Consider the following 22,259-nt stretch of genomic DNA (forward strand, 5'->3'; position numbering starts at 1 on the left):
CTAAAGCACTTGCCACTTGATTGTCATCTCTCAAGGCGTTCACCCAATGAGGGTCATTAAGTTCACTAAAAAAAATCTACATATGACTTCCACTTTAGGATGACTTAAGAGTCTTAGATCACAAATTTTAGCCAACAAATAAGTTTTCAAATATTAGAATGATGGAACAAGGGCTACCTGAAACACAATACAATGGGTTAGAGTGCCGTTCTCTTCTCCCTATCTAGAAACCATTTGTGTAGTCCATTTCATGATAAAGGAGCGACAAAAGTGGCCCATAGTTTCCTAGAACTCTTATCCATGTGAATTTCCATACCAAGAATCTTCTTAGCAACACATAAGTCCTTCATGTCAAACTCTTTTTCCAACATGATTTTCAATTCATTTTCAACACGTAAATTATTAGTAGCAAACAACATATCACCACAATCAGGAACCGGAAGATAAAAGAATTGTCATCAAGACTCCTAACAAAACACAATAATCATACTCACATCTGTAATCAATAATAAAAAAACCTAATACGGTACATAGTCTATTTGTTCGGGGTCACCCACGTTATATTCCCACATCAAACTCATAAATAGTGCTGTGTGTGAGGGGTGTATTGGGAAATCCCAAGTTCCACATGGAATGAAGATAAAACCTCTTAATATTTTATAAAGCACCCTATAAATTGATGTTGTAAGGATGAGTTATGTTCAATATAAAAATCAAATATATGGTATCTAATTCGGGTTTGACCCTACCTGGTGTGTCAATGTTCGAACCTTATGTCAACAAATAACACCATATATTTGAGTCTACCCAAGACCCATTGATCTACCACTATCATGTCTCTTTCTATTGATCCACCCGACTAACGCTCTAGTTGTTTAGTCCTATGCATGAAGTGGGTGTTAAGATTCTACCATTAGATGATATAAGACTTGAACATAATTTTGTAAGTGAGTGCAAACTTCATTTTACAAATCAGTTTGATAATAATGAGTTAAAGCCAATATAAAATCTAGGAAAATGCTAGATATCAAGAATGGATTTTCTTGATGAATTCAAGAATGACATGGCAGAATAATCACCCTTAGATTTCAATATTATTTATTAAAGTTTCAAAAAAAGAAATACATAACACCCACCACCCCATGATTTCCGGCCAGGCTGAGATTTTATTGGCTAACATTAATTTCGGGATAATTTCTTGATAAAATCTTTCTTGATATATAGAATTGCTCTAAAATCTAATTGTCACCCTAAACCAAACATACAATTAATAACTAGCCATGATTAACAACCAAACCGCATATAATCTTTTAAATTCTATTAGAATACTTTTTTAGTGTCTATCTTAGTGACCGTTTGTTTGAGTATTCCTAATATTTATTTTGGTTACATGAGTATTCCTAATAATTCCATAAATACTTTTATTTTGTTTATAGAAATATCTAATTATCGAATATTATTTTATGAATGTATAACCCCTCAGGAGGGAGGCTAGCTAGCTACAATTAAATTAAATTATTATCAAACTGGATTCTCTTGCGTGTGCATGGCATACAATTGTTTTCTTCCCATATTTTTGTAGAATGCATGTCAGGTGCTTTTAATTTTTAAATTGTCACTCATCACCATATGTAAGGCTTAGCAAAGAACAATTGGAAATAAATTAGGCATAGTTCAACTAATAATAATTGATTAAAATATGAATCCCCCCACTTTACCAATTTAATAATGGAACGGAATCTATAATCTTTATTTTGTTTGGCTCAGAACATGTTTTATCTAGAAGAAAATCACGTTACTTATGTAGACATATTCTAGTGACTTTATCTGTACCAAAGACAGGCACATATATTTTTTTCTTGGGTAATGGTTTTGGTTCCATTTCCAAACTATATACACTTTGCATTGATTACGTGTTTCAAATATATAGATATAGATAGAGGCTATATCTAACAAAATCTTTGGCCCAAAGGAAAATCTGTTGTGATGTATCTTTCTCGGTTCCCATTGACATTACCCTTCCATGAACAAGAAAAGTTGAACGTAACATACCTTGTTTCATTACAAGTACTCTGGTCCCCAAAACAAAATCTTGGAAGATCCTCTTGATAATTACCCAATTTTGAGGAAATTCTATTTTGGCCAATATAAAACTAATATATAGAACAGTGTCATGTATATACATATACATGAATCTACAATTATCAATGAACATATATAGTTGGTCCAAGTGGTAGAGGAATTCAAATATCCTAAATATTTGGTTAGAGATTTCATCTCCGACTTTTGTGTACGAAAAAATATGTACAAGATAGAGAATTCATCTCGTGACTTGTATACATAAAAAAATGTTTTTGATAGAGATTAATCAATATTAAACGATACTTGATATTTCGTACATATAACGATTATAAGATTGGATTGTAAAAAAAATACTCAAAAGTTTGAATAGATTTTTAAATGAGAATTAATCAAATGTTATATTGTAGTAGATACATCAAACATTTAATATAATTAGAAGAAAAAATGAAATGAGAAATACTTGACCAATGTTGACGTTGACCCATTAATTACAATCCAACGGTCCAAGTTAAATTGAATTTTTCACAATGTATAAAGACCAACAAGATTATTTTATTTTTTTGTGAAAGAAAAGGCCAAGAACAATTAATAGAAAGAAACTTGTGGGTTCAATTACTGGGAATCTTGGTGATCACGATGACGATACAAACATACACAAACAGAGTCCTAGAAAACAATCACCAATTGGGAGGCCACATATTGGGGAAATAGTCACTTTAGTCCTTGAATGGGAAATGAGTAGTTACTTTAGTCCCTGAATGTAGAGAAATTGCAAAACAGTCCCTGAATGTAGACTCTGTTGGTCAATTTCAGGGACTAATTAGTGACGAACAGAGTCTACATTCCGGGACTAAATTGACCAACGGAGTCTGCATTCAGAGACTAAATTGACTATAACAGAGTCTACATTCAGGGACTATTTTGCAATTTATCTGCATTCAGAGACTAAAGTGACGACTCTTTTCCTATTTAGGAACTAAAGTGACTAATCTCCCCCAAATATTTCATTGCATAATTTATTTATTATTATATTTATGTTTCATTTTATTGCTTCATAGAAATACTTCATGACAATGGCAAATACTCTGTCCGTAGCGCGTATAGATTGTGCGTTGAGGAATTAATTGATACGTCTCATATACGGCGCCCGGGGTATTGGGCAGGTATCTGGAAGCTAAAGGTTCCACCAAAGATTAGAAATTTAATCTGGCGAGTTTGTAGAGGAGTTCTGCCGACTCGTATGAGGCTTCTTGATAAAGGCGTGCAATGCCCAACTAATTGTGTCAGTTGCGATTCCACACATGAAGATTTATGGCACCTTTGCTTCGACTGTCCTTTCGCAATTCAGGTTTGGGGTATGACAGATTTATGGCACGCAATTCAGTCTGCAATCAGCCAAGTGAACACGGCTGCTGAAGCAGTTTTCCACCTTCTGCGTACACTTAGTGCAGTTCAATGTCAAGTTTTTGCAGCTACCATTTGGAGTCTATGGAAGCACAGGAATCTAAAGGTATGGGAGGACAAAAATGAGTCTTGCGCGATGACTGTTGACAGAGCCCGAGTTATGATTCAAGAGTGGCAAAATGCGCAAGAGAATGGCAGAGCAAACACTAATAATGTGCTGCCAGCAGTGTACACATTGCAGCAAAGTGTTGTGCAGAATGACAGCAGTGCCAGCAATTCTGGTTCGCATCCGCCACACCAATTGCAGTGGCAGCGGCCTCCCCGTGGACGACTTAAGTGTAATATTGACGCTGGATTCTCGACTTCTATGAACAGAACCGGCATAGGAATATGTGTGAGAGATGACGACGGTGCGTTCGTGCTAGCCAAAACATTGAGTTTTGAAGTTGTTCATTCAGTTAATGTAGGAGAAGCTTTGGGTCTGTACTATGCTTTCGAGTGGTTAAGCGACATGCAACTTGATCATGTCAACTTCGAGACAGACTCTAAGATCACCCATGATGCTTTCCATTCCCGTAAAGTTGATGATTCTGAATTTGGACAAATTATTTCAGCTTGTCAATCTCTCTTCAGCACTCATTTCACAAACTCTCGGGTCGAGTTTATTAGGCGACAAGCAAATGAGGTTGCTCACGCACTTGCAGGAGAAGCCACATTATTAGCTAGTCCCATTACTTATTTTAATCCCCCTCGTTGTATTAACAATATCATTTTTAATGAAATGCTATAAGCGCCTTTTACTTCAAAAAAAAAAAAAAAAAGAAATACTTCATGACGTTTCAAAAAGACGGCCAAATATAATCTACGATGTGGTTCAGTCGTATCTTTGAATTTGACATTTAGCTATTTCTTTCTTAGCACAAGGTACAATGATCAGTTTCCATTTTTCCTTTAGGTACGTAAAAAAAATTATTCTGTTTTTATAATAGAGAAACAAAATAATAAAAAGTATTTTATTTGGTTTCTTTGCTCCAAATACCAAGTAATATTCCATAATGTTTTGTTTTGGTGTGCTCCTCATGGATATTTAAATATTACATTAAAGTATTTAAAAAAAAAAAAAAACATTTACACCAACTTATTTTTAGTTGTGTAAATTAACACGTTGCTCTTTAATGTGTATTGGATAAGTTTTTAGTTTTAATTAAGTTATTAGAAGATTTGTTATTAACTTAAGCTTATACAACTAAATTTTTAGTTGGTCTTATAAATTAGTGATCTACTCCTTGTATTTAAAAAATTTGTTGTAGGTATAAAGTGTTTGACGATAAAAGTCGGTTTTGAAAAGACATATGATTCAGTCAATTGAAATTAGTTGTATATAATGATGGTGAATATGTATTTTGTTCTATATAATGGAATTGGAGGAATGTTTGTGTGTTCTATGGTTTGAAAGAGGTTAAGACAAGGAGACCCGCTTTCACAATTTTTATACTTAATTAATGTTGTTGAAGGTTTAACTGGAATGATTTAGAAAGGGGTTTCGATAGCATATTGGCATGACTATAAGGTAATATAATCCTTATCGTTCTCGTTGTTGCAGTCTGTTGATGATACCTCTCAAATTCGAGAGATCCTTGCAAATTCGTGATGGATCCACGTCGTGCAACATTGCTCAACGATTTGAGAAAGAAAGATTGTGATGAACCTCTTGAATTTGACATTGTAGCTCTAATAGGGAAGAAGATGGATTACAATCTGTAATTTTGATTTAAGAAACTGGGGAAAATGAGCTCCAATAAACCCTAATTTTGATAAATAGGGGAAATTATCAAGTGGGAAGAAGAAGATGCCAACTCACACATTCCACTTATATTCCTAACATCGTTAGCTTGTAATTGATGGAAATGACTAGTTAGTTACCGCTTAATCAAATGGAATTATCAATATAATATATTTTTTTTTTGTTAAGGGATTAATATGAACTTCAAAATTAAGATAAAAGATAAAAATGTGTTTAAGCCTATGTTTATTTTATAAAAAATAGTAGGTGAAAATTGGTAATTCTAATACTTAAAACAATCTCTATAGAAATTTAATATTTAAAATATAGTCTTAATTGGACCACATGACCAAACAAATTAACTATTCACAACTTTCCATTGGTAAAACTCGAAATATTCTTGTGAAAAAAAAAAAAGCTAAGATATTACTAAACTTTAATTCAACTTTAAATTTTCAATTAACAACAACTGTCATAAAATCTTTTATCCTTTGCATGATATAACAAAAGTCACCCATTTTCAATTATTAAACTCAAAAGACAAAAGATTCTTCTCTCTCTCAAACACACACTATTTCCATCTTTTATCATGCAAAGTCTTCTTCTATTCTATTTATAGACCCTCCCTCTTCCCCATTCTTCCACAACCATATCATTCACCAAACCAAACACTCCTTTCTCTATTTTTCTCCTATATTAATTCTCTCAACGCACACAAAAAAATGTCTCAAAATTACCCTTTTCCAATATACTTCATTCTCCTAATAATAACCATACCACGTTTAATATCAACCGTAGGTAAAACCGAGCAATGGAAATCATCACTACTAACAGAATTATTCACCACAAAAAATTCCAACATATCTCAAAAACTCATAAACGATCCAAAAGCCATTGAACTAGCTTCAAGTGATTATGGCAACCTCGTACATGAATTCCCAGCAGCAGTGTTCCAACCATCAACGGTAAACGACATAGTAAGTCTTGTAAAATTGTCGTATAATAGTTCTGTTCCTTTTCTTATAGCTGCAAGAGGACAAGGTCATTCCACACGAGGACAAGCTATGGCACGTGATGGTGTTGTTGTTGACATGAAAGGGTTGAGAAGATTAAATAATAATAAAAATGTTAATGATGGTGTTGTTGGAATTAAGGTTTTTGAGGATCCTAAGGTTGGATTTGGATACTATGTTGATGTTGGAGGGGAACAACTATGGATTGATGTGTTGTATGAAACACTTGAGTATGGACTTGCACCTGTTTCTTGGACTGATTATCTTTACTTGACTATTGGAGGGACACTCTCTAATGCTGGTATTAGTGGACAAACCTTTCGTTATGGTCCTCAAATTACTAGTGTTCATCAATTGGATGTTGTTACTGGTATGTATTATGCACATTTTCTTCTCCATCTAAATTCATTCTTTTATTTTCTTTTTCTAATCAATGTTCCATTTTTATGTTGGTTTTCAACTTGGAATTCTATATACTTTCTCGACTTTTTGGCTAAGATAAAGTGTAGTGTATGTTCTTATCAGTTTAATATCGGATATGTGGTCAAATGGGTCACATGATATCAAATTACTTTTTTGAGGGGGAGATGCCACTTCGATAGCTTGCTATTGGGCTTCTCATGCGTCGTCTATGCGTTGCACTATTGCATAGACTTCACGCATCCCACAAAAAAAAAATTGGAATTCTCATTTTGATATTTGTAGTTTTTCTTGTTATATCCAAAAAAGTTTATTTATCGGAGTACAACGGGTACATGAACTCGTACAAGAAGAGCAATGTTAACTTAATTGCATAGTAAGAAAACTCTACGCACCTTCTATGAAAGGTTGCAGAACTTCCACTAAATCATATGCTCGAAAGCCGAGGAAAAAACAAAACACCAAAACTTTTACATAATGTTTCTTTCTTTGGTTTTGCATGAGTGTGTTTTCTCTTTCTCTAATTATTTGTTATTTTAAAAACTAAAGTTTGTTATGAAGTGTTTTGGGGACCAAAATTTATTTTTGGTCTAGTTATATGATCCGTATGATTTAGATAAACCATTTCAAATGGAGAAAATAACAATCTTCCATGTGCATTTTGGCTTTCCAATGCACAGTGACATATAAAGGAAAACCTTTCTAGCTTCTTTTTATAAAAAAAAAACATATGTTAGGCTTTAATCAAATAACCTGTTTTATATATGATAAAAGATTTGGTTAGATTCTATTCCTCTACTTTTAAAATTTTTGTTGTAAATTTAACAATGTTGTTGTCTTGGGATTTTTTTTCTTCCTATAACTGTATTACACTATTTACTACTACCAATTTGTGGTTGTTAAGGGAGTCTTTATAAGTTATAGGTGAAGTTAGCAAGTGATTTCCACAGGGTCCCTTTCTTGTTTTTGAAAAATTCTAAACTATAGAACCAGTTCACATTGTCGACATAGTCGTCTCCAATTCTTGATTAATATTTTCTTTTAATTTTGTTGACTATTGAGTATACATATTATTGGTCCATGTCTATAATTTTAAGGTCAATTCCTTAACTATAATATTTTAAATTAAAATAATAGATACAATGTTGTATTTTATCCACATGAGTTTGTTAAAGAATATATGTATGCATGCAAGTATCTTTTTATCATATTATATTATCATAAAAAAATTACTATACATTATACAATTTTATATATTAAATATTTTGTATATGCAAACTTTATAAATAAGTGTACAAGACCTTTATATATACTTGAACAAATAAGGAAGAGAGAGACTATTCAAAGAATCAGCTACAACAACTACTACACCCCCCAAAAGGCTTAACAACTCAACTAAAATAGAATTAAATGTTGTTTATACTTAATCAAGTTTTAATTTTTGGTTATTTTTCAGGAAAAGGAGAATTTGTAACCTGTTCTAAAGAGAACAATTCGGAATTATTTCATGGAGTTCTTGGAGGATTAGGACAATTTGGAATTATAACAAGGGCAAGAATTGCTCTTGAGCCAGCACCAAAGAGGGTACGTACACTTTTGTCTTTAGCAAAAATTGACTACAATTTTTGCCTTGTAGCTAACTTCTTCTTCCAACCATTCATAATAATCCCAATTCTTCACGTTGTCACATTTGTTCAACCATATATCAAAATCAAGCTTTACAAGAGCATCTAATGTACTTTTGTCCAAAAGCACCGTCATTGTACACTGTGTTAGTGGTGCATTCTAGTCATCCAAGAATTATATATGAGAATAGTTATAGCCACAGGTATATGTCGATTCCTAAGATTAAAAAAACATTTAAATAGTCTGTTTGAAAAAATAAATGTGGAAAGTCCTTTGACAATAATAATTGTAAGTGTTAGATAAGATTCATTGTCTAACGTTTGACCAATGCATGACATGTTTTTATTTCCACTATAGTCTTCTAACACATGAAGGGGATACTTAGAAATAGTGATTCAAATTGTGTGAAATCAAAATACTAATGTATAGTGATTCGAATTGTATGAAATCAAAATACTATGTATTGTAGTTACAATAGGCTTCTACAAATAATTTGGTCTTGTTTGTTTAAAAAAAAAATCTAAATTATCTCCTCATCCTTATGTATAGTAATCAGATATTTTAAGGGTTGAATTAACGCTCAAAAACCTTACGCTCTACGGTCATTATTATAAGAGCAATGCTATTTATCAAGAAAAAAAACATCAAGAATTCTTCAAGAATAAAGAGTAGCCAATCACAATGCACTATTTGCCACAATTCAAGGAGGTGTGGCTAAAAAATAGGAAGTGGACAAATAAATCATGCAATTAAAACTTGCCACATGTGTCTTGAAAAAATCTTGATGCTATTTTTCTAGATAAATAGCATTTTCTTAATAAATAAAAACTCAATTGTTGGGTTCATTGAATAACTGATGAATCTGGTTAATAATATTGACCAGATACATCAATCATTAAATGAACTCAAAAAATTAATTTTTACTAATAATGAAGACTAGAGGGTGTATATTTTAACTTTGTCAAAACAAATTTTAAGTATATATTCCAAAATCATTTGATCTTGATCCAATAGTTGAAATAAACTTAATGTAGTGATCACAAAGTATATTTGACACTATTAAACATTTAGTTTTCAAGCATTTAACTTTATCACTATAATAACATAACATGGATTTGAAACATTACATAAACAAGATGTACATTGCAATGTATATATCAACTAATGGTGAATTTCATTTTTATTGGCAGGTTAAATGGGTAAGACTTTTGTATAGTGATTTTTCTGTTTTTACCAAAGACCAAGAACGGTTAATCTCAATGAAAGGAAACAAAAATAGTGCATTGGATTATTTGGAAGGAATGGTTTTAATGAATCAAGGACCCATAAATAATTGGAGATCTTCTTTCTTCCCTTTAGCCGACCATCATAGAATACTTTCCCTTGTAACTCAACATACGGTCCTCTATTGCTTGGAATTTGCCAAATATTATGATGACCATTCTGAAAACAATGTGAACAAGGTAAATTCTATTTTCATATGTTCAATTGTTACTATTACCTACTATTTAATACCACTTTAATTTTACTCGTTGATGAACGTTTATAAGAATAATGTTAACGAGCGCTCTACCCTTTTCATAAACTAAACGGAAAAAATGAAAATAAAAGAAATTTGTTTTCAAATCGTTATGAAATTTAGGTTTTTCTGTCTCTAATATTCCGTCGCTAATTCAATATTTTTCTAGTAGTACAATTATGAGTAAAATACATAAGATGTATAATTACAAAATGCAATGAATATTAGCTAATTAATATTTTTTATGTTTGTGTAGGAAATTCAAGTTTTGCTCCAAGGACTGAACTATATCCCTGGATTTCATTATGAAAAAAATGTGTCATTTGTTGAGTTCTTGAATAGAGTCAGAAGTGGAGAGTTGAAGCTTCAATCACAAGGGCTATGGGATGTTCCTCATCCATGGCTTAATATGTTTATACCAAAATCTCGAATCTTAGATTTTAATTTAGGTGTCTTCAAGAAAATTATTCAAAAACGTAACATTACCACAGGACCTGTCTTGGTTTATCCCATGAATAGAAACAAGTAAGTCTTTAATTAACCTTGGTTCACATTATTTTTCTTGTATAAATAGTAATATATTAACATATACATCTCCTCTGTTTTTCTCAAATAATTTATTGGTATATACTTTTAAAAAGTTGAATAAGTTTATTCTATTTAAACAAATACATTTTTTATCCACTATTTAAAAATTATAATAATTTGTATGCATTGTCAATGTAAAATTAGTCACACCGTCGGTCGATCTCAATTCATTATTCGGTATGATTTTTAAATTAGATATAATGAATTTTTTTTTAATGGTCGAACAATTAAGACTGACCAAACGATGCGAAAAATATTTATATTATTAGTACATATGAATTAAATCCTTTAAACATAGCTTGCTAAGTATGATTTTTCCTTTTATTTTCTTTAAAACTCTTCATTCATTTATTTTCCTTCCATTATATAAATTTGTAAAAATTAAAGCTAATTAAGAGGAATTAATTTAATTTTTTTTTCAGATGGGACAATGAGATGTCAGCAACAATACCAGATGATGAGGATGATATCTTCTATGCTGTTGGATTTTTGCACTCAAGTGGGTTTGATAATTGGAAAGCATTTGATGCTCAAAACAAAGAAATTTTGCAATTTTGTAATCATGCTGGGATTAACTATAAGCTATATCTTCCCCACTACAGCACACAGGAAGAGTGGACAAACCATTTTGGTCCTAAAAAATGGAAAACTTTTTTACAAAGAAAATATGAGTTTGATCCAAGAATGATTCTATCACCTGGACAAAGAATCTTCAACAACAATTAAAACCATAGTATATAATATTTTTTAATATTTAATTTCTCTAATGAAAAAAATATTTAGGATGGGACTACCTAGCTGGCTGGTCACAGGTTGTGTATATGATGATATGATCCAAACCTTGATGATCAGAATCATAGCTTTTTTGTACTTTGTAATTTAATTTTGTTAGAGGGTGGGGTTATGTGTTGCATGATTTTGGCACATATATAAATCAGGTTACACATACCTTAGATATGTTAGGTTAACAAAATCATATGTGAAAGGTGGACACGTCTAGCTGTATCTTGCTTTTTTCTTTCTTGTGTGTCCCAAAGTACACATTAGTAGTTTTTCGAGCCTAGTGTAGAGAAATTATATAGTAAACGTTTATATTGAGCATTTTTTAATTATTATATTCAATTATATGTATATCTTTCAATTCTTAATGGGTAATGACTAATGAGAAATGATATGTTGACAACCACTTTTTGACAACGTTTGGACAACTTTCTCTCTCATACTCACATGATGTTGTTATCCTCTCTCTTCCTTTTTCTCTCTCCATTGTTTTTGACCAATAAGAAGCGAGAAAAACAAGGTTGTCAACAAAGTTGTCATCAAATGGATGTCAAAATATCATTACTCATGACTAATGAGTGTGTTTGGTGAATTAATGGGTTCTTTGTCTCTATTTATATTACACTTTTTCCGATTATCTTTATAAACAAAATTATTTTTAAAATTTATTGAAATATTTATGTATCAAATGTATTAATTATTCAATGAAACTAAAAACTACTAGTAGTTTTTACTTATAAATATGAACAGAGAGAGTATTTAATCGTAATAGATTGTTTTGGCTCTCTAATTTTGTACATGGGCATCTCTTTGAGATCCTAGGTTAAGAGGGGACATTATTATTATGTCTAAAATTGAGAGGCCTAGCTGTATGCCATACTCATTCATCGTAGGTTGCTAGATAGATGATATGATAACGCCAAATGCCTTCAAATACTATAATCTTGATCTTCATTGCAAGATCTTTCTTTTTAATTATCACTACTTTACAATAGATTACAATTAATAATAGAATTCTTAATAAGAAAATGATATTACCTTCGTCCCAATTTAATTGACACAATTTTGTTATTCACACATATTAAGAAAAATGTATAAATAAAGGGGAAAGTGAAATATATTGTATTGGGAATGATAAAAGTAGTATTATTTAGTGTTATATTGTATTGGGAATGATGAAAGTTGTATTGAAAATTGAAATGAGTCAGTTATTTTGGAACACTTTTTTTTAGAAAATGGGTCAGTTATTCCGGGACGGAGGGAGTATCCAAGTTTATCTATATTCAAAGTTTGTCCTCGTGAGCTTAGCTCAGTTGGTAAGGACAATGCATAAAATATGCAAAGGTCCGGGGTTCGAACCTCAGCCACCACCAAAAAAATCTATATTCAAAGTTTATCTACATGGCGTTGGGGGAGTATGGAGGAGCATGGAGGAGCATAATATCAAGGGTTAAAGACTTGTTGTATCATTGAAAGATTTTGACACCACATCCTTACATTAAACATTACTATTTTCTTGTGTGAAAACATGACTATTGTCTTGCCTCACTAAATAAATTTTTAAACCAGCCCCATCCTAAATAAAATATATATAAGAGAAGTGACAACAATCTAGTGAATTTAAAACCACCTCACTATTGATTCACAATTAACTCCAACAATCTTACTTTCAAGTATAATATGAATCTCCCACTTCACTATATTTGATCAAGTACACTTGAATCTACCGCCACTTCCCAACCAAATTAACTAAATTATGACTCTAACACCAATTGTCGGAGAGTCAAGAGAGATAACACCAGGAGCTACAATAGGTCAGCTAAAGACATAAATCACTAAGAAACCTCGACATTATATCTAGCCCAAGACTGAAAAACATTCAATATATGAGTCATATTTCATATTTATTCGTTATTAGATTATCCATAGTTCTACTTGTTTAGCTTTACTTTTGGAATTCTTTGAAGTATTTTTCAAGTACCAAAAACAATTTTAGCTCTAAAAATTATGTTTAGTATCTTTTTGAGAAATCAATTTTGAGGACTTAAAACAATTCTACTTAATGATACTATTTGTTGCTTTTGATTTTAGAAGAGATTTTAATACACAAATTTATAATTGAACTTTAAATAAACACAAATGACTTCATTTGCAAATCACTTTTACTCCGAGTCAACTTTACAAAATCAATTCATTAAAACTCAATTATTATCAAAGCAGAACCAAACATACTCGTGTGAATAATATGTCACATTTGAACTGCAACCGATAATTGGTTCGGTTGGTAATCATTCGGCTTATATTTCATAAGAGTAATACACTCTTTAGCATTTCTCAATTTTATTGATAAAAAAAAAAAAATGATGATGTCGTTCTTATAGTGTATTTAATTAGAGTGTAGACACATGAATAATTAGGATGATGAAGGAATAGAACCTAGCTATACGTCTCTCAATTTATGTGAAAGATCAATTTGGGTATATTTTTTAATGTCACTGAATACAAGTAGCCTTGATTATCTATTTTTAAATAAAAGTTTCGATTAGATTCTAAATACTCCCTCCGTCCCTATATATAAGCACACTTTGTCTCTAATAAAATGGTGCTTACATATAGACACGGAGGGAGTATTTTCCTTCTTTTTCCAGCAAAGATAAAATAATGTCCTCGAATAACTAAGTCAATTACAATCAGACAACAAAAATACAAAAAAGAATATATGCAACACTGCACCTCTGAAAAGGAGGATTGCAGTAACGACATCAATTATTATAAAATAAACTTGGCAGAATATCTCAATTCTCAATTCTCAATTCTCAATTCTCAATTCCCATGTAGATAATTTTACCATATGCAATTTTTTTCCACCACTTATATGTTTCTCGTGTTTGGGGTAACTTTACCTTCATGATGAGGAGAGTACTTGTTAATTTGTAGTAGCTTGTACCATAACTTAGTAGGACAAATCGCAGAGTTGAATTATGATAGAATCATAAAGACGATTATTATCTTGTATGAATCAAACTACAGGTCTAGAGGATTATGTACCTGTTTACACTATTTTTGGTGATTCAAATAATATTATCCAAAAATCATTAAGGATTGAATTAAAGTCATTTTTAGGGTTTTTTAGGTTTAGCTATTTATGGTCTCTTTTCTTATGTGTTTGTTGAGAAAAAATTAAATTGTTCTTATTAGGGTTAGAATTGCTTTCAACAACTTTAATATAACAAGTTATGAAATGACAATTTAAAAGAAATAACACTTAAATGTGTTGGAACAAAATGTGTTTAACAATGAACCTTAAAGAGTTTTGATGATAACAAGGTATTAAAAATTGTAAATTGGACTAGCTAATATTTGTTCAAGTGTACAGGACCATAATTATAAAGTTACATCATCATTGGTTCTGAATGAGCAAATAAAGAGCTATGGAAACAACAAAAAATTTGAAGCTTGGACGCTCCTGAAGGCAACTTGCTACTGAAGAGAAAAAGCGCTCCTGAAGTCAAGCTGCTCCTGAAGAAATAGCGCTCCTGAAGTAAGCTGCTTCTGAAGAATAGTGTTTCTGAAGACAAGAGGTCCAGAAGCCACATTATCAGAAGCCGCATCATCAGAAGCTGCAGAAGTCATCTCATCAGAAGCTGCATCATCAGAAGCTGCCTCATCAGAAGCCATTTCACCAGAAGCTGAATATCAACTGGATTTGCAAAGAATCAAGAACTGAAGAATTATCAATGCAAAAGCTGTCTATTGGATTCGAAAACACAAACAAAGGATTAGTGGAGTTTGCAACGGTCATTTCAAAGGTGTTTGAAGGTGTGTGTTTGCAATTTGGACGAAAGCGTTGACATTGTACTTTGTACGAATTGTACAACCACGTTCTCCACTACTCTGTTTTGTGTCTGCGCTTCAAGACAAGAAAACAGCTCCAGAATACGGTCTCGCCTGCATAGATGTTCCTTTGGATAAGGAATGGATTTCAAATTTGTTCTTCATAGGACAACAACCAAATCAGGCAAAAGATCATTGGTGAAAGATCAAGCTTCAACAACGACTCTTTGGTGTGCTGACAATTTCACAACGTCTCTTTCACACCTCTATATAAAGGAGTGAAGACCTAGAGAATTGGTAATGCAAGAACGCTGAACGAAAGACTCACAAGATTTTTACAAGTACCAAACCTCTGCTGAAATTGTTCTGCATTCACTTAGAATTTCTGTGTCTCAAAGTCATATCTTAGAAATTCTTAAGTCCATTGAGTCTGTATCTGATTTGTATTGTGAGCACCTCTGATTGTATATCAAGTGTTCAAACTTAAACAATTTTCTGTGTAATTTTGTTTAGTTAGGAAGTCTCTTGCAGTTGTGCTTGAGCAGGAAGTCTCTTGATTGTGTTCTTGAGCAAAGGAAGTCTCTTGCTTGTGTGCTTGAGCATTGGAAGTCTCTTGCTTGTGTGCTTGAGCATTTGTAATCAGATATTACTCATAGTGAAATCTCCTTGGAAGTGCAAGGGGGACTGGACTACTTCCGGATTGTGGAAGGAACCAGTATAATTGCTTTGTGTCGTTCTTCTTCTCTCTCTCTGTTTTATTCCGCTGTATTTAGATTCTGATCATCACTTCAGAAGCTATCTCACTTAGCTTCTGATCTGTGTATTCAGTTGTTTAGAGAAACGAAGAATTTTTTTTTTTAAAAACACAATTCAACCCCCCTTCTTGTGTTTTTCTCACCTTCAATTGGTATCAGAGCCTGGTCTGTTGTGTAACACTTAACCGTGCAACAGTCAAAGATCTGAGAAAAACATGACTACTCCTCCTCCTAATGGTTCTGGTTCTAGTGATACTGGCTATAAAAATGTCTCACATGATTATAGTGATAGTAAGAAAACCAGTGTTGGAAAAGTTCCAAAGTTCAATGGAGATGCTGAAGAGTTCTCTTGGTGGAAGACCAACTTTTACAGTTACATCATGAGCCTTGATGAAGAATTATGGGATATTCTGGAAGATGGTGTTGGTGATTTAGTCCTTGATGAAGAAGGAGCTGCTGTGGATAGAAAGAAACATACTCCTGAACTGAGGAAACTCTACAAGAAGCATCATATTATCAGAGGAGCTCTTGTCACTGCCATACCTAAAGCAGAGTACATGAAGATGAGTGACAAATCCACTGCTAAAGCTATGTTTGCTTCACTCTGTTCTAACTACGAAGGGAGCAAGAAGGTCAAAGAAGCTAAAGCTCTTATGCTTGTACATCAGTACGAGTTATTCAAGATGAAGGATGATGAAACTATTGAGGAGATGTACTCAAGGTTTCAAACCTTAGTCTCTGGGCTACAAATTCTGAAGAAGAGCTATGTTGCTTCTGATCATGTAAGCAAGATTCTCAGAAGCTTACCTGCCAGATGGAGACCTAAGGTGACTGCCATTGAGGAAGCTAAAGATTTAAACACTTTAAGTGTCGAAGATCTTGTTAGTTCTCTCAAAGTTCATGAGTTAAGTCTTAATGAACATGAGTCTACTAAGAAGAGTAAATCAATAGCTCTTCCATCCAAAGGCAAGTCATCAAAAGCTCTCAAAGTGGTTGAATCTGAAGAGGAAGAACAGTCAAGTTCAGATTCTGACCCAGATGCTGCTGAAATGGCCATGCTCTCAAACAGACTTCAATATCTGGCCAAGAAGAACAGAAAGTTTCTCTCCAGAAGGGGTAACTCCAGAAGCTCAAGGAAAGAAGATCAGAAGGGATGCTTCAACTGTAAGAAGCCAGGTCACTTCATTGCTGAATGCCCTGATCTTCAAAGAGAAAAGTCAAAGGACAAATCAAAGAGGTCTACATTCAAACCAAGCAAATTCAAGAAGCAGATTAAGCAGAGTTTAATGGCAACCTGGGATGATTTGGGTAGTGAATCTGGATCTGATAAAGAGGAAGCTGATGAAGATGCAAAGGTAGCTGTTGGGTTGGTAGCAACAGCAACTTCAGAAGCTGGATCAGATTCAGACTCAGAAGATGAAAATGAGGTATGTCTAAGAGCAGTGCCAAAGCAAAGGTCATGGTACCTAGACAGCGGTTGCTCAAGACACATGACAGGAGACAAGTCCATGTTCCTCAGCCTAACAATGAAAGAGGGAGGAAATGTGAAATTTGGAGGCAACCAGTCAGGCAAGATCATAGGTACAGGAACTATTGGTAATTCCTCTACCTCAATTAATAATGTATGGTTGGTAGATGGTCTTGAACATAACCTTTTGAGCATTAGTCAATTTTGTGATAATGGTTATGATGTGCTTTTTGAAAAACCCAACTGTACAGTAATCAACAAGGAAGACAAATCCATTGTGTTCAAGGGAAAGAGAGTTGGCAATGTCTATAAAATCAATTTTTCTGAACTGGCTGATCAGAAGGTGATTTGCCTACTGTCAGTGAATGATAAGAAATGGATGTGGCACAGAAGGTTGGGACATGCTAACTGGAGATTAATCTCTAAGCTTAGTAAGTTACAACTTGTGAAAGGGCTACCAGACATTGACTATCATTCAGATGCACTCTGTGGTGCATGTCAGAGAGGGAAAATTGTGAAATCATCTTTTAAAACCAAAGACATTGTTTCAACCTCAAGATCTTTAGAATTACTCCATATTGATTTATTTGGACCAGTGAGTACTGCATCCTTATATGGAAGTAGATATGGATTAGTCATTGTTGATGATTACAGCAGATGGACTTGGGTGAAATTCATTAAGAGTAAAGATGTTGCGTGTGATGTATTCAGTAGCTTCTGCACTCAAATTCAATCTGAAAAAGAATCAAAAATTTTGAAAGTCAGAAGTGATCATGGTGGAGAATTTGAAAATGAGCCATTTGAAGCTTTTTGTGAAAAACATGGAATTTTCCATGAATTCTCTTCTCCTAGAACACCACAACAAAATGGAGTTGTAGAGAGAAAGAATAGAACTTTACAAGAAATGGCCAGAACCATGATTCATGAAAACAATTTACCAAAACATTTTTGGGCAGAAGCAGTGAATACAGCATGCTATGTTCAAAACAGGATCTATATTAGACCTATTTTGGAGAAAACAGCATATGAACTCTTTAAAGGAAGAAAACCCAATATCTCTTACTTTCATCAATTTGGATGTACATGTTACATTCTGAACAACAAGCTCTACCTAAAGAAATTTGATGCCAAGGCCCAAAGAGGAATCTTTTTAGGTTACTCTGAAAGGTCAAAGGCATACAGAGTGTATAATTCAGAAACACTCTGTGTTGAAGAATCTATGCACGTTAAATTTGATGACAAGGAGCTTGAAGATAAAACTTCAAAGCAAGGTGAAAGTTTTGCAGAGATACAGGTTCCTGAAGCTACTCCAGAACCTGATCAGATAGCTGAGTCTGAAGACAGTCCAGAAGCTGAACCCACATCAGAAGCACAAGATGAAGCTGCTTCTGATGAAGCACAAGATGGCTCACATCAAGAAGATCCTCCCAGAAACACATTCAAACACAAGTCTTCACATCCTGAGGAGCTAATTATTGGAAACAAAGATAGTCCAAGAAGAACAAGATCACATTTCAGACAAGAAGAGTCAATGATTGGACTAATCTCAATGATTGAACCTACAACAGTTGATGAAGCACTTTCAGATGATGGATGGATCCTAGCTATGCAAGAAGAGTTGAATCAATTTCAAAGAAATGATGTGTGGGATCTGGTACCCAAACCTCAGCACAAGAACATTATTGGAACAAAATGGGTATTCAGAAACAAGATGAATGAGCAAGGTGAAGTAACAAGAAACAAAGCCAGGCTTGTTGCACAAGGGTATAGTCAACAAGAAGGCATTGATTACACTGAAACGTTTGCTCCAGTTGCAAGATTGGAAGCAATCAGGTTACTTCTTTCCTATGCAGTTAATCATGGCATAATATTATATCAGATGGATGTCAAGAGTGCATTTCTCAATGGTGTCATAGAAGAAGAAGTGTATGTTAAGCAACCTCCTGGATTTGAGGATATTAAGTATCCTGACCATGTTTTTAAACTGAAGAAATCACTATATGGCTTGAAACAAGCTCCCAGAGCTTGGTATGATAGACTAAGTAATTTCTTAATCAAAAATGATTTTAAGAGAGGACAGGTTGACACTACACTCTTCAGAAGGACCCTTGGGAAAGATATTCTTGTTGTACAAATATATGTTGATGATATAATATTTGGTTCTACTAATGCATCTCTTTGCAAGGAATTTTCTGAGTTAATGCAGGATGAATTTGAAATGAGCATGATGGGAGAGCTGAAGTTCTTCCTTGGCATTCAAATCAATCAATGCAAAGATGGAGTCTATGTTCATCAATCAAAGTACACAAAGGAGCTTCTGAAGAAGTTCAAACTTGAAGATTGTAAAGTGATGAACACTCCAATGCATCCTACGTGCAACCTGAGCAAAGAAGATGAAGGAGCTAAAGTAGATCAGAAGCTGTATAGAGGTATGATTGGTTCTTTGTTATACCTCACTGCATCTAGGCCAGATATTTTATTCAGTGTATGCTTGTGTGCAAGATTCCAATCAGATCCTAGAGAATCTCATATGACTGCTGTCAAGAGAATCTTCAGGTATTTGAAGGGAACAACTAATCTTGGACTCCTTTATAGGAAATCCTTAGATTATAAGCTAATTGGATTCTGTGATGCTGATTATGCTGGTGATAGGATTGAAAGAAAATCAACCAGTGGCAATTGTCAATTTCTGGGTGATAATCTTATATCCTGGGCTAGCAAAAGACAAACAACTATTGCTATGTCTACAGCAGAAGCAGAATACATTTCAGCTGCAAGTTGTTGTACACAACTACTTTGGATGAAACATCAGTTGGAAGATTATCAGATAACTGCTAACAGTATTCCCATTTATTGTGATAATACTGCTGCTATTTGTTTGTCTAAAAATCCAATTTTGCATTCAAGAGCTAAGCACATTGAAATCAAACACCATTTTATCAGAGATTATGTTCAAAAAGGAATTTTAGATATACAATTCATTGATACTGAAAATCAATGGGCTGATATATTTACTAAGCCTTTAACTGTTGAAAGATTTGATTTTATAAAGAAAAATTTGAACATGCACTTCGTGTCTGATTAAATGTTTGCTTGCTCCTGAATAGGATTTTAGGTTCTGAAGTTAGTTCAGAAGCGGTAGTCCATCAGAAGCTCTTTATTGAGGTTCTGAGGAAAACTCGCTTCTGATGATGACATCAGCATCTGAAGTCCAGAAGCTGGATTTGTTGCTTCTGAATAGTTGAATTAGTGGAAACGTTGGGAGTTACTTTTTAAAGTAACTTCTGGCCCACTAACTTGGTAGTTACTCTGTGAACTTCTTACGTGGCCTGTATGTGTTGGTGTATAACTAAAAGGGCAATGATGATTTAAAAGCTTTGAAAGTACTTTTCACGCGCCCCCAATTTTGTCATTAATGTTATGTTTGTTTGTCTCTTTTGAATTGCAATCGTTTTACTTTTAACACTTTGTCAATTCACACACTACTCACTCACAACAAACACATTTGCTCTCAAACCTTTTGCGAAGTAAGCGCATTCTCTCAACCTTAGAACCCTAAAATCTTCATCTTCTTAAAATCTTCGTCAATCATCAAATGGCATCATCAAGCTCAAAAGTTTCAGAATCTACATCAAACAAGCAAAGCGTATCAGAATCTGGGTCCATCTACAAAGAAAAGACTATGGATATTCCATGGGAATCCTTGTTAGTCCAAATAGAGTCACCAGTGGATTTTACTTCACTCAAGAAGTACGAAGTAAACATGGAAGGTTTAATAGAGACACAGGAGCTGTCTGAGTACTTCAGAATGCTAAATGGGCCAACATTTGTGAACTTGGTCAAGGACTTTTGGTTAAAAGCTGAAGTATACAATGAAAAGCCTGCAAAAGTCGTAAGCAAACAAGCTGGGTCAAAGAAAGGGAAAATGGTCATGGATATGAATCCTACATCGTTTGACAGCTTAGAAATAAGGTCTGAAGTGATGGGCATTCCTATAACCATCACTGAGGAAGTTATAGCTAAAGCTTGTAGAAGGTATGCAGAGGGAAGATTCCAAGAAATAGTCAGGAAGGAAGATGTCCTGCTACAAGGTTACTACAACACTCTTTTGGGTGGGAAGAAAGATGCAAAGCCTTCTGAAATGGAGATTCACAACAGGATGTTGGTGAAATTCAGTAATGATTGCTTCTTTCAAAGAGCAGGAGGATCTGACCAACCCAACAATCAACAGAAGCTAGCAATCTACTTCATGGCTATTCTGGAAAAGATAAACTTCCCAAGATATGTAATGGATCATCTCTGCTGGGCCATAAACGAAAGCATTACAAGAGGAAGAAAACAAGTACCCTATGGAAGATTGCTGTCTGAAATCTTTCATCAAGGAAGGGTGCTGGAGTTCTTAAAAAGGACAAGGAGTGCTTCTGATAAATGTTTCGAAGTCTCTACTGCTGAAAGGACTATCAGTAGCAGGAGCTTACACTCTATGAAGTTCTTCAAAGAAGCCCCTAAAGATGAAAAGTGGTTAGAGATGACAACTGCTGAGACTGAGATAATCAGGGACTTTCCTCCCATCTTTAAGGAAAGCAACCCTGAAATCTTAGCCAATTTAGTAGCTGAGTACATCTTGGAGGAAGATGCAAGCACTCAGGATGAAGCTGCTCCTGTTAAAGTGAAGAAAGTTAAGAGTGCTACTGCATCTGGAGCTGCTGCTGACAAGGGCAAGCAACTTAAAGGTGTTAAGAGAAAGAGAGGAAAGACTGAAACTGTCTACCATAAAGAGAAGTTGGATGAAGCTCTGGACGAGTTAGAAAAAGAAGAAGCTGATCCCAAGTTGAAGAAGAAGAAAGCTCCTCTTGAGTTGAAAAACTCTATGTTTGAAGTAACTCCAGCCATGAAAAGGATGGCTAAGGAATACGCTGTTGATAAGTTAGCAGATAGAATGGAGAAGAAGAAAATTAGAGCTGCTTCTATTCCCATAAAAAGAAGC

General features: G+C 33.8%; 2 protein-coding genes and 1 non-coding gene across 3 annotated transcripts; all 3 read left to right on the top strand.

Moving 5' to 3' along the window:
• The first annotated feature begins 3,322 nt into the window (after window positions 1-3,322).
• Window positions 3,323-5,137, top strand: LOC146945858 (uncharacterized). The gene is made up of 2 exons (XM_085748107.1): window positions 3,323-4,171; window positions 5,090-5,137. The coding sequence occupies exons 1-2, from the start codon at window positions 3,323-3,325 to the stop codon at window positions 5,135-5,137; spliced, it is 897 nt and encodes a 298-aa protein (XP_085604233.1).
• Window positions 5,138-5,912: 775 nt separating this feature from the next.
• LOC146945859 (cytokinin dehydrogenase 3-like) lies at window positions 5,913-11,550 on the top strand. Its single transcript, XM_085744150.1, has 5 exons — window positions 5,913-6,652; window positions 8,159-8,286; window positions 9,519-9,791; window positions 10,104-10,372; window positions 10,858-11,550. Exons 1-5 carry the CDS (start codon window positions 5,992-5,994, stop codon window positions 11,159-11,161), a joined length of 1,635 nt encoding a protein of 544 aa, XP_085600276.1. The 5' UTR covers window positions 5,913-5,991; the 3' UTR covers window positions 11,162-11,550.
• On the top strand, window positions 6,756-6,950 carry LOC146945860 (U2 spliceosomal RNA). Its single transcript, XR_015029376.1, has one exon. It is a non-coding gene; the product is annotated as a U2 spliceosomal RNA (small nuclear RNA).
• Window positions 11,551-22,259: the final 10,709 nt, after the last annotated feature.

The sequence above is a fragment of the Medicago sativa genome, chromosome 2, assembly GCF_051527215.1.
Source record: "Medicago sativa cultivar Bolivia chromosome 2, Bolivia_mono, whole genome shotgun sequence".
Taxonomy (NCBI): domain Eukaryota; kingdom Viridiplantae; phylum Streptophyta; class Magnoliopsida; order Fabales; family Fabaceae; genus Medicago; species Medicago sativa.

Coding starts and splice junctions, on each gene's coding strand:
- LOC146945858 (XM_085748107.1), top strand. CDS start 3,323: ATGAGGCTTCTTGATAAAGGCGTGCAATGCCCAACTAATTGTGTCAGT. Junction 4,172..5,089: donor TTAGGCGACAAGCAAATGAG/GTTGCTCACGCA, acceptor TCGTTGTTGCAG/TCTGTTGATGATACCTCTCA.
- LOC146945859 (XM_085744150.1), top strand. CDS start 5,992: ATGTCTCAAAATTACCCTTTTCCAATATACTTCATTCTCCTAATAATA. Junction 9,792..10,103: donor CTGAAAACAATGTGAACAAG/GTAAATTCTATT, acceptor ATGTTTGTGTAG/GAAATTCAAGTTTTGCTCCA. Junction 10,373..10,857: donor TATCCCATGAATAGAAACAA/GTAAGTCTTTAA, acceptor TTTTTTTTTCAG/ATGGGACAATGAGATGTCAG.